Source organism: Schistocerca nitens, chromosome 8, assembly GCF_023898315.1.
Source record: "Schistocerca nitens isolate TAMUIC-IGC-003100 chromosome 8, iqSchNite1.1, whole genome shotgun sequence".
Taxonomy (NCBI): domain Eukaryota; kingdom Metazoa; phylum Arthropoda; class Insecta; order Orthoptera; family Acrididae; genus Schistocerca; species Schistocerca nitens.
This window is the reverse complement of record NC_064621.1, coordinates 418,215,403-418,228,201: the sequence shown is the minus strand read 5'-3', so window position 1 is coordinate 418,228,201 and position 12,799 is coordinate 418,215,403. Positions and strand designations below refer to the sequence as shown.

At 43.4% G+C, this 12,799-nt stretch overlaps 1 protein-coding gene across 1 annotated transcript in view; it reads right to left on the bottom strand.

The window, feature by feature from the left end:
• The window catches only part of LOC126199271 (sialin-like), a 113,160-nt gene that overhangs the window by 19,191 nt on the left and 81,170 nt on the right, over nucleotides 1–12,799 (bottom strand). Inside the window, exons 6-7 of the mRNA XM_049936079.1 lie at nucleotides 5,112–5,267; nucleotides 4,896–5,025 (exon numbers count right to left, since the gene is read on the bottom strand). Coding sequence (XP_049792036.1) covers nucleotides 4,896–5,025; nucleotides 5,112–5,267 — 286 coding nt within the window. The remainder of the gene's footprint in view (nucleotides 1–4,895; nucleotides 5,026–5,111; nucleotides 5,268–12,799) is intronic.

Sequence of the window (12,799 nt, the reverse complement as noted above, 5' to 3'; positions counted from 1 at the left end):
CACTGAATGTTCTTTCTATGTTACAACTCATGCTACAGTTCTTCTACATAACATTTTTATTTTTAACGGCTCGTGATTAATCAGGTCTGTTGATGATCAGTTAAGTGATATAAAGTAGGTAATGCTGGTTCCACTCCATTTTGGTTGTCTGAAGCAACAACCGGATATAAAATTTTTTGAATGAAAACGGTCTCCGTTGCAAAATGCATTTTGTTAGTTACCATTTGCGACTATTTGCAATTGAGACTATTATTTCAAAACCATACAGTCGGGCTTATCTACATCTACATCTACGAAAATAATGCGAAGTTCATGTAAAAATGCATAGCAGAGGCTTCATATCGCAGGTTTGACTATTTCTCGAACAGCACATGGAAAAAATGAGTACCCAAACCTTTCGTGTGAGCTATTATTCGTCTCATTTTATTACGATGCTCCTTTCTGCGTTTGCAAGTTCGAGTCAACAAAATATTTTGAGGAGAAAGACTATGATTGAGTTTTGTGAAATAATCTCGCCGCAACGAAAAACGCCTTTGTTTTAATGATGCCACCCTAGCTCGCCCATCATATACAAAACGACCCACCGTTCTTTGAACTTTTTTGATGTTTTACCTCAGTCGTATCTGGTAAGGGTAGCATATCATCCAGCAATACTCCATAAGAGTATTGTTTCTAACAGCAAGTCGTCGACACATGCGAAAGAAAGGCCAGAGATCAGAAGTTCATGTAATGGGTAAGGTGGGTTACTGATGTTACATTGGCACCAAATTTCACTAAAATTCTGCCCAACGCCACCGTGGAATGTCACACGATCGGAAGGTCGTCATGCACTTCCTTTTCCACGTTTCAGCTCTTCTTTTGACACCACTGTACTGGAGTTAATCACCGCGACGCCCAGCGTTGAAACGACGCGATTTGCTTATAGGTAACTGAGGAAAACACTTCAGCCACACCGTCGCTCGGAATCAACACGAGAAGGCCTCAGAGAGTGGCATAAAGGGCGCCAGTGACTCCACCCCTTTCCTTCAGGTGTTGATAAACATTTCGCAGTCGAAAACTGCAGTTCGCAGTGCGATGAACAACAATACGACGTCCTTGGCAACACTACTGAAACCCCCCTCCCCCCCTGCACCCCCCCCCCCCCCCCTCGGATGATTACACCGTGCTCTAAGGCTCTTGGGCCTCCAAAGACAAGCAATGTGATCACAATCCTTGGAATGTAATGCGATTTTGCTTTGGTGTACAGGGTGGAACAACTAGGAACCGTTCAACATTCGACGAAATTTGAACGTGAGCCAAAGTAGCAAGTGTTTTCATGGTTCCTCAGCCCCCCTGTCTCTCACCCTGTTGTGGCGTGATCACGGCAGGCGCAATATTGACACATGCATGAATAAAACAGTGAAGACCCCGTAGTTCAGCAACACTCTCGGTGCCACCCACAAACCCTTGTTGAGGCACATTAATGATGTAACTGTACAGTGATAACACATGATGGATTCCTAGGTGCCTGCGTCCGCAGCTCGTGGTCTCGCGGTAGCGTTCTCACTTCCCGAGCACGGGGTCCCGGGTTCGATTCCCGGCGGGGTCAGGGATTTTCTCTGCCTCGTGATGACTGGGTGTTGTGTGTTGTCCTTAGGTTAGTTAGGTTTAAGTAGTTCTAAGTTCTAGGGGACTGATGACCATAGCTGTTAAGTCCCATAGTGCTCAGAGCCATTTGAACCATTTGAACCTAGGTGCCTGCAGACAACCATGTGACACCTTTCAGCTTGAGTGGCATTATACTGCTCCTCTAGCATCTGCTTGCGAGCACGTGGAATCTGGGTGATGCCAAAAGTGTTGGCTGCTTGCAGGCGACTAGGAATCAAGAGTTGTTTATGTGCAGGTAAATTTTTAAAGCGCTCAACGAAGGTGCATGTGTGGCACCGAGGGCGTTGCCGAACTGGGGGATATTAGGAGGACCATTTGCCATTTTATTGATGCTTGTGTCAATGTTGTATCCACTGTGATCACGCCACAGGATGGTGTGAAACAGGAGGTCTGAAAAAGCATAAACACCCTTTCCTACTTAAGATCACGTTCATATTTCCTCGAATGGTTTTAGTGGTTACATCCTGGTCACCAGAGCTCTATACTCTAAAGTGAACGATATCCATAAAGAAGAGTTGAATCGTCTGGGAAAGGGTGGGGGAAGTGTGTCTGCAGTGTCAAATGTTGCCAAAAACGTCGCCCTGTTCCTATTGCTCACTGCACTGCAAAATATCCTTTTCGACTGCGAAACATGTGGGGATCAACGCCCCAAGAGGAAGGGTGGTTCCATAGACTCCCTTTATGCCACCTCCTGAGGCCTTTTCCTGTCGATTCTGAGCGTCGGTGTGTCTGAAACGTTTCCCTCGGTCAGCTATAAAAATCGTAAAGGTGCCGAAAGAAGGACTGAAATGTGGGTAAGAGAGATTGAACGACCTTCCCGTAGGGTGACGGCCCAACAGTGGCATTTGGCAGAATTAAAGTGAAATTTGGTGCCAATATGGCATCATTAACCCATCTTACACGTCACATAAACTTATCTCTGGCGCTTACTTCGCATATGTAAACACCTTGCTATTTGAAGCGTCGACGAGACAGAGGAGGATGTTGCAGGGAACCACACTTTTGCATTACAGAGGAAAGTTTTAGGCACCTTTGAGCCAATTTTCAAACTTTAGCGTTGCAACTGGAGCTACTTACGTGGTTTCGAAGAAGTAACCCTCTCATTGTGCTGAGCAGTTTAGATTTATTGCGTCTTCTACAGTAATGTTCAGGCAATAAAACGGAATCATTGGTTCTACTTCTCTTGTAACATTTTGTATGTGACGGTCCCAAATGAGATAGTTTATAATGGTAATCATTGGTATTTAGCTGAATCGACACCCACTAAATTTTTATTTATCGTGTAACTGAAATTTAATGGCTTCCTTTTTAGTACTCATGTGGAGAAGCTTACTCTTCTTGTAGTTAGGAGACAATTCTCACTTTTCGCACCATACATAATCTTGTCTAAACAATTTTGTATATCTCATGACAATACTTCGTCTATCTTTATTAAAAAGCCTGGGACTTAAGCGGATTTCTTCCGTCTTTTTATCACCAGTTTCCAGTAGGTCACTGCGTCCACCAAGACTGCACTATTTTCAAATTTCATCACTCTCATTACTTCCAGTTATGGTCTGTAAAAGCAGATATCATATTTTTTTAAAATTTTATGAGCGTCTAGTGCACAGAGTAGTGTTTAGCTACAGTAAAGACTTTCTGTCTTATGCGACTAGCACCGCTTACGCATAGCTATTTTTTAGTCTTAGTCATGTTGTACCCGCTGCAGTTTTTGTCTAAGTGGTCACGAAACTGACCTATCCCACACCTGACCAAAGTGCACCGTATCATTGTGCGCAGTGTCCTATAGACAGGAAGAGCACGATGTTTTGTAATTGGCCACAGGTTAGAGCAGTAAATGTTTGTATTTCCTTGAGGCTGAAGCCAAGCGAGGTGGCCTAGAGAAGTCGCATACAGAAGGACGACAGTTCAAGTCCCGGTCCGGTCATGAACTTTAGATTTATGTGGTTTCCCTAAAGCAAATAAGGGAAATTCGAGACTGGTTAAATTTCTTCTAACGAAAAATGGTTCAAATGGCTCTGAGCACTATGGGACTTAACATCTGAGGTCATCAGTCCCCTATAACTTAGAACTACTTAAATCTAACTAACCTAAGGACATCACACACATCCATGCCCGAGGCAGGATTCGAACCTGCGACCGTAGCTGTCGCGCGGTTCCAGACTGAAGCGCCTAGAACCGCTCGGCCACACCGGCCGGCCTTTCTTTTAACGGCTGCAGCCTTTGTTTCGCAATGTCTATTATTTCAGATGTATCATTTTCGTTATCAGTATATCTGAGGCACTCTACAGATGTCACTGCAGAAATCAGAGTGGCAATGCTTTAAACGTCAGCTTGATAAGATGATTTCAGTTCAGTTTTAAGCAACTTCACGCTTTAGGGAAATAACGAAAAGAGTTATGAAATAAAGGTTACTTAGAGCGTAAACTGCTGTTATTCCTTGCAGTAACAGCAACATTCGTTTCTGTTGTTATCGCATTGTGTACAGATATTTCCCAATGTATTAACAATCTTGCAGTAACAGCAACATTCGCTTTTGTTGCTATCGCATTGAGTACAGATATCCCCCAATGTATTAACCATGAAACGGGAGAAACAGTTAAAAGAATTCAATTTAAAAACATCCAAAAAGCGTATGTTAAAAGTTCATGTATTTGTAGCTTTCCGTGTACTTAGCTTATGACTTAAATCTCGATATGATTGGAAAATAACGTTTAACCAGTTGCAGAATTAAACGTTTATTTATACTTTACCATGGTTTCAACAAATATAAGTTTGTCTTCTTCAGATGGGAAATAGACTCGGAAAAGCCCTTACTGACGTAAACAGGTGTTGAAGCCATAAGGCTCTTGTCTAGTACAATGTGCGTGTCACCCGAAAACAGACCATAACCTTCAACATCCGTTTATGTCAATAAGTGATTTTAAGTGTCCATTTTCCTTCATCACACAAATTATATTCTTCGAAACCATGATTAGAGTTTAATAAACGTTTAATTTGCAACTGGTCGGCTGTTATTTTCGAATCCTATAAAGTTTCTGCGTGCACCGTTGCTGAAACCTAACAACATTTAAAATTTAAAAAGAAATATATGATTTAAATATTTTGAAATTTAGCTTTCGGTCAGGATAAGGAAAAACGTACAGAAAAATTTAGTGCTTATTCGGCATTCAATTGAGAAGACAACATTTTTTTTTATTTACGGAGATAAATTCTTATAATCTAAAGCACTGCGAAGAGAGACTTACCAACTGCATCCCAAATCCTCATCGTATTGATAACACGCATCCCCTTTTCGGTAAACTTTTGCGTCAGAAAACTATATACACTGCAGCTAATCCAACCAAAGAGGTAAGGCAGTGCAGATATGAGACCAGCCTGGAAGAGCGGAAGGTTAATCATCAGCTGTAACATTTTATACCTCCAGAGCTGGGTGAAGTACAAACGAATAGTATTCTACTCACATCGTCAATGTCGTAGTGTAGTATATTTCCAACATAAGTGGGCAGTTCGGAGAGCAGAGTGTAGTTGACCCAGCCGGTGGCGAACATGATGAGCACGTGGGCCCACATCGGGACGCTTGTTAGGATCATTGGCCACGGGTTCCCGATCAGATCTTTCTGTAAAATTTAATATGCCTCATGATTGTAACATTTATCTCTAAAATTCATAGGTACGAGATTGGTTCTAGTAAAAACCTTTGAATGTTGCATGTTGAGAAAACGTTATACACACTTAACTGAAACATACGCTGAGATACCACTTCATTATAACTAGTAGGTTGCCGGTCAAGACATTCACATAGCGTTCACTGATATAATCATTGCAAATAACCTGTTCAGTAGCTCTTATCTGGAGTGAGAACCACAAGGATGTAGAATAAGTAAAAGCACTGCATTATAACTATGATGAACTACTTTTGCACATAATATAAAACGGCGATTGAACACATATTGTGCACGTAATTTGTCAAGGACACTTAGAAAGACTGGAATGTGTTGTCTTATGTAATTAGTAACTAGGCAGCTACTTTTAATAGGGTTGCAACTTTTATTATATTATTGCTATACAGAAAATATAAAACGCAGAATAACATAGCAACAACAACAAGAGCTTTTCTCAAAAAGACAAATATGTTAACACTTAATAGTGATTCAAATGTTGAAAATAATTTCGGCATCTCTTTGTGTAGAGTGTAGCTTTGCATAAAAATGAATCGTAAACGGTAAACAGAGCAGTGCACCTGTGTGGGGAAGGTGATTGACCACTAGTTGTTCCCTACCTCTCGCCGACTGCGACTCAAACCAGTGGTTAGCTGCTTCACAATGCAGAACGAGATGCAGAGAAATTCATCCTGCGCGCTCTCCAATTTTGAGTTCCCAAGGATATGCAAGCAACACATGCGGCTATGCCATTAAGCCACGTTTACACGACGACAGTGGGTTGTGCCACTCGTTGCGTGGAATGAATTGCACACAAGTGATTTCATTTTTTACTATAGACACGGTGACACCAGTATACACTTCAGTTTCGTCGTCTTGTGGGTCCCTGAGTCGTGTCTGAAATGAAAGTGTTGGCAGCTGCACGTCGCACGAGTTGTGATGGAGTTAAAGCTTGTTGCGTGGAATCGCTACATAAGAAAAAAATTAGAAACGTGTTTCGATTCATGACTAGATGAAGAAAAGGCCTCAGCTCGGTTGCCCAGCATCCTTAATGAAATAAGAAGTTATTTTAATTATCTTAGAATGTCACCAGAACTGTTCACGTTTCTTCCAAATAGAGTTAATTATGTGATAAGGAATAAAGGTACTGTAATGCATGAACCACTGTCGCCAGAACTGAAATTACATATCATATTGGGTGCATTACAATCGAGAACACTCGTCATGCTATAAGATAGGGTTTTAGTTGGTGATGACGCTTTTTCATTAACACCAATAATTATTGATATTAACAGTAATAATTATTAACATTAAGAGCAATAAATATTCGAAGCAGGCTGCATTAAGAAGAGAATGGTTTGCAAACTGCTCTCTTGAAGATAGATCTGTCCAGTGGCAATATTTCAAAGTTCTAATACATGTGAATGGGGAATACTGCAGCGAAGTTTTAAATAGATGAATATTGATTAAAGAATGCAGCTTCTTGAATTTGTACAGCCTTCCCTCCTGTCAACAATATTCCTTAACAAAGAGTTGGCCAACTCGAACGATGGTATTTTAGTCTTGTAGACGAGAGAATTGCCACAGCTAGAATTACACTTGCTTGTATTTCTCTTAATTCAGTTGGACATGTGCTCCTAACTCAATAAATTTTGTCCTCCAGCTCAGATATTGTCAAACCATCTAGGTTATGATAGCACACGAAGGTCTGAGGATCAGCAATATTTTGCCTATTTTTGTAATCAGCACCACTGAAGTCCCACAAACACGAATGCAGTGCATAGATATCCAAAACGCGAACATTATTCTCCGTTCCCCACATCATATTTCAGTTTGTCTACACTCTATGAACACACGTAACCTCAAAACTCATGCAACTAGTATCGCAAAAGTTGGAACACGCCGAAGTGTTTAGTTTCACCGACGTGTTGCGCAAACGCACGGAGCCCATGCGCAGGGGCCGGTAGCGAAGTTGCTTGCAACCTGGTGTCGTCATGTAAACTAGGCTTTAGGCGAATTACGTCCCAAAAAAAAAAAAAAAAAATGGCTCTGAGCACTATGGGACTCAACTGCTGTGGCCATAAGTCCCCTAGAACTTAGAACTACTTAAACCTAACTAACCTAAGGACAGCACACAACACCCAGCCATCACGAGGCAGAGAAAATCCCTGACCCCGCCGGGAATCGAACCCGGGAACCCGGGCGAATTACGTCCCACCAGAGTTCCCTAAGTCCCTCGAAACCCTTGAACGCCATGTACTCCGTTTCACTTTCCTCATCCGTTAACCCTCTACATACATATTCCTCAAGCCACCCTAAGGTGTGTAGCTGAGGACACCCTGTACCATTACTAGGCATTTCCTTTCCTGTTCCACTCGCAAATGGAGCGAGGGGAAAACAACTGTCTATATGCCTTCATATGACCCTTAATTTCTCTTTCTTTGTGATCCTCAAGCAAAATGTACATTGGCGACAGTAGAATCGTTCTACAGTCAGCTTCAAACGACAGTTCCGTAATTTTTCTGAGTTGTGTTCCTCGAAAAGAAAGTCGCCTTCCTTCCAGAGATTCCTGTTTGAGTTCTCGAAGCATCTCGGTAATATCTGCGGTAACAAATCTAGCAGCCCGCCTCTGACTTGCTACGGTGTCTTCCTTCAGTCCGACCTGGTGCGGATCCCAAACACTAGAGCAATACTCAAAGGATGGGTCCCACTAGTGTCCTACATGCCGTCTCCTTTACAGATGAACCACGCTTTCCTAAAATTCAGGGACTAACCGAAATCCACCACTCACCTTCCCTACTACAATACTTACATACCCGTTCCTTTTCATATCGCTCTGCAACAGAAGGCCTCGATACACTACTGGCCATTAAAATTGCTACACCACGAAGATGACGTGCTACAGACGCGAAATTTAACCGACAGCAAGAAGATGCTGTGATATGCAAATGATTAGCTTTTCAGAGCATTCACACAAGGTTGGCGCCGGTGGCGATACCTACAACGTGCTGACATGAGGAAAGTTTCCAACCGATTTCTCATACACAAACAGCAGTTGATCGGCGTTGCCTGGTGAAACGTTGTTGTGATGCCACGTGTAGGGAGGAGAAATGCGTACCATCACGTTTCCGACTTTGATAAAAGTCGGATTGTAGCCTATCGCGATTGCGGCTTATCGTATCGCGACGTTGCTGCTCGTGTTGATCGAGATCCAATGACTGTTAGCAGAATATCAAATCGGTGCGTTCAGCAGCGTAATACGGAACGCCGTGCTGGATCCCAACGGCCTTGTAACACTAGCAGTCGAGATGACAGGCATCTTATCCGCATGGCTGTAACAGATCGTGCAGCCACGTCTCGATCCCTGAGTCAACAGATGGGGACGTTTGCAAGACAACAACCATCTGCACGAACAGTTCGACGACGTTTGCAGCAGCATTGACTATGAGCTCGGAGACCATGGCTGCAGTTACTCTTGACGCTGCATCACAGACAGGAGCGCCTGCGATGGTGTACTCAACGACGAACCTGGGTGCACGAATGGCAAAACGTCATTTTTTCGGATGAATCCAGGTTCTGTTTACAGCATCTTGGTGGTCGCATCCGAGTTTGGAGACATCGCGGTGAACGTACATTGGAAGCGTGTATTCGTCATTGCCATACTGGCGTACCACCCGGCATGATGGTATGGGGTGCCATTGGTTACACGTCTCGGTCACCTCTTGTTCGCATTGACGGCACTTTGAACAGTGGACGTTACATTTCAGATGTGTTACAACCCGTGGCTCTACCCTTCACTCGATCCCTCCGAAACCCTACATTTCAGCTGGATAATGCACGACTGCATGTTGCAGGTCCTGTACGGGCCTTTCTGGATACAGAAAATGTTCGACTGGTACCCTGACCAGCACATTCTCCAGATCCCTCACCAATTGAAAACGTCTGGTCAATGGGGGCCGAGCAACTGGCTCGTCACAATACGCCGGTCACTACTGTTGATGAACTGTGGTATCGTGTTGAAGCTGCATGGGCAGCTATACCTGTACCCGCCATCGAAGCTCTGTTTGACTCAATGCCCAGGCGTATCAAGGCCGTTATTACGGCCAGATGTGGTTGTTCTGGGTACCGATTTCTCAGGATCTATGCACCCATATTGCGTTAAAATGCAATAACATGTCAGTTCTAGTATAATATATTTGTCCAATGAATACCCGTATATCATCTGCGTTTCTTCATAGTGTAGCAATTTTAATGGCCAGTAGTGTATTTAATCGAAGTGACTGTGTCAAGCAGCACACTGCTACTGCTGTATTCGAATATTACGAGCTTGTTTTTCCTGCTCATCTGCATTAACTTATATTTTCTTTATGTACAGAGATAAGTGCCATTCGTTAAACCGACTAAAAATCTTATCTAAGTCAACTTGTATCCTCCTACAGTCACTCAACGACAACACTCTCACGTACGCCACAGAATTATCAGCAAACAGCCGCAGATTGCTGTTCACCTTGTCCGCAGGATCATTTATGTGTATAAAAAATAACAGCAGCCATATCACAGCTCCGTGGGGCACTCCTGACGATGCCTTTGTCTCTAAAGAACACTCACTGTCAGGACAACGTACAGCGCTCCGTTACTAAAGAAGTGTTTGAGCCACTCACATATTTATGAACATATTCTGTATGATCGTAAATTCGTTAAGTCTGCGGTAGGGCACAGTATCAAGTGCTTTCCGGAAATCTAGAAATATGTAACCTGCCTGTTACCCTTCATCCACAGTTCGCAGTACATCATGTGAGAAAAGGGCAAGCTGAGTTTTACACGAGCGATGCTTTCTAGAACCATGCTGATTTGTGAACATAAGCTTCTCAGCCTCAACAAAGTTTAATATATTCCAAGAATTCTGCAGCAAGCCGATGTTGAGGATATTAATCTATAACCATGTATGTCCGTTGTTTTGCTCTTCTTATATACGGGAGTCACGTGCCCTTTTTCCAGTCATTTGGGACTTCGCGCTGAGCGACAGATTCGCGATAGATCCAAGCTAAGTAAGAGGTAAAACCCAATTGGTAATCATTCAGACCTGGTGACATTTTGCTTTCAACAGTTTCAGTTGCTTCTCTACGCCATGGATGCTTATTATTATTTCGTCCTTAAGGGAGTCTGTTAGATGGTCAAACGACGGTATGTTGGTACGAACCTCTTGCGCGAACGTTTTCTTAAATGCGAAATTTAAAACTTCCTCTTTCCTTTTGCTATCTTCTTTTGCCGCAGCAGACTGGTCAACGAGTGACTGGATATAAGCCTTAGGCCCCCTTAACGATTTTACGTAGTACAAAATTGTTAAGGCTTTCGTGGCCACTTGTTGACAAACTGCCTATTGGCTTCTGTCTCGGATTCTTCGGCCGACGTTCATCTAATGATTTTTCTGACGTTTCGCCAGCACGAGTGGCTGGCATTGTCAAAGGTTCACCCTCCATTGCCACCGGCAATGGAGGGTGAAGCTTTCACAATGCCAGCCACTCGTGCTGGCGAAACGTCAGAAAAATCATAAGATGAACGTCGGCCAAAGAACCCGAGACAGAAGCCAATACGCAGTTTGTCGATTTTACGTAGGTCCAAAATTTTCTCGGATTCTCGGAATGATCTTTTGCTAAGGTATGACGGCAGAAGTTATAGTACGCATCGATCATCGATCTTTTTACAGACGCATGAATCTCAACTAACTTTTTCCAGTTATTGATTGCGCGTTCTCTTTTGAACTGAGAGTGCAGAAGCCTTTGCTTCTTCAGCACTTTACGAGTTTCGTTGTTAAACCACGATGGGTCCTTAATCCACTTATTCGGCACATACTTCTCCAGAGCACGACTTACAGTCAGTTTAAACTTTGCCCATAATTCCTCTACTGGAACTAAATTACACAGCATATATGACATCACTGTCTAAATGGTATGCTAACACCTGCTCTTTCTAGCAGAAATACTCTTCTAGTCTTTTTGATTGATTTATTAGCTCTAGTAACCATGTTCGCTACGATACTCACTAATCTCTCTCTCTTTACTAATGCCGTCGATAAATTCAGGCCTGTTTATAGCTACAAAGTCTAAAATATTTCGGTTGCGTGTGGGCTGTATAATTAACTGCTCAAGACAGTTTTCGGAAAACGTGTTCAAAGTACTTCGTAATACTGTATGTCTGAAACCCCTGTAATGAATCCAAAGATATCCCAGTCTATACGCTGTAGGTTAAAGTAGCATCCAACTCACAATGTATGATCAGGTTACTTCCACGTTACTGACATTAAATTGTCTTTGAATGACTAAAACTGTCACAGCGAAATCGAGTGGCGAGTAAAAACGTCCAACAATTAACTTGATTTCATCTAGGCCTGTTAAACGCGAACAGCTAACGTCACTGTCATAATGAAATCCGAACTCAATAGAAATATTATTGTCAACTGCTATGAATACTCCCTCTCCTATGGCGTCTAATCTCTCTTTTTCGATTGGATTTCAGCCAGCAAGCCATGTCCCGAGAACATGAGTGCGACGAAGTTTTTGGAGACCAATAAATTCGGGAACATTTTTTTGCCTTCTCCACGTGGATCCGCTGCCTTCTCCTCAAATCCCCACCTCTCCCAGCTCACTTCGAACGTCTCCGCATATCCTACACTGTCCGCAAACTAGATTCTAATAAACCTATTGTTACGAAACTTCCTGGCAGGTTAAAACTGTGTGCCAGACCGAGACTCGAACTCGGGACCTTGGCCTTTCGCGGGCTAGTGCTCTACCATCTGAGCTACCCAAGCACGACTCACGCCCCGTCCTCACAGCTTCACTTCTGCCAGTATCTCGTCTTCTACCTTCCAAACTTTACAGAAGCTCTCCTGCGAACCTTGCAGAACTAGCACTCCTGAAAGAAAGCATATTACGGAGACATGGCTTAGCCACAGCCTGGGGGATGTTTCCAGCTGTGAGGACGGGGCGTGAATCGTGCTTGGGTAGTTCAGATGGTAGAGCACTTGCCCACGAAAGGCAAAGGTCCCGAGTTCGAGTTCTAATCTGCCAGGAAGTTTCATATCAGCGCACACTCCGCTGCAGAGTGAAAATCTCATTCTGGAAACCCTATTGTTACCCTATGATCACGAATCCCGGTATACTGCCGCGCCTTTATAAACATACCCAACTGCCCCTGCACCTACGCACACTTGGTATCCTAACCCTGTGCTATTTCACCGACTCCCTCTCCCAGATAATCAGTTCCACCCCGATATTAAGCCGTCCTACAACGTAAAACTCTTCCCCATCCATCCTACTCCACACCATGGCTCCCATCTCCTTTTTTCTTTCCATCTCTCCCCATACCTTTCTCCCGTCTCCGGCCATCCTGATTTAGGTTTTCCGTGATTTCCCTAAATCGCTTCAGGCAAATGCCGGGATGGTTTCTTTGAAAGGGCACGGCCGATTTCCTTCCCCATCCTTCCCTCACCC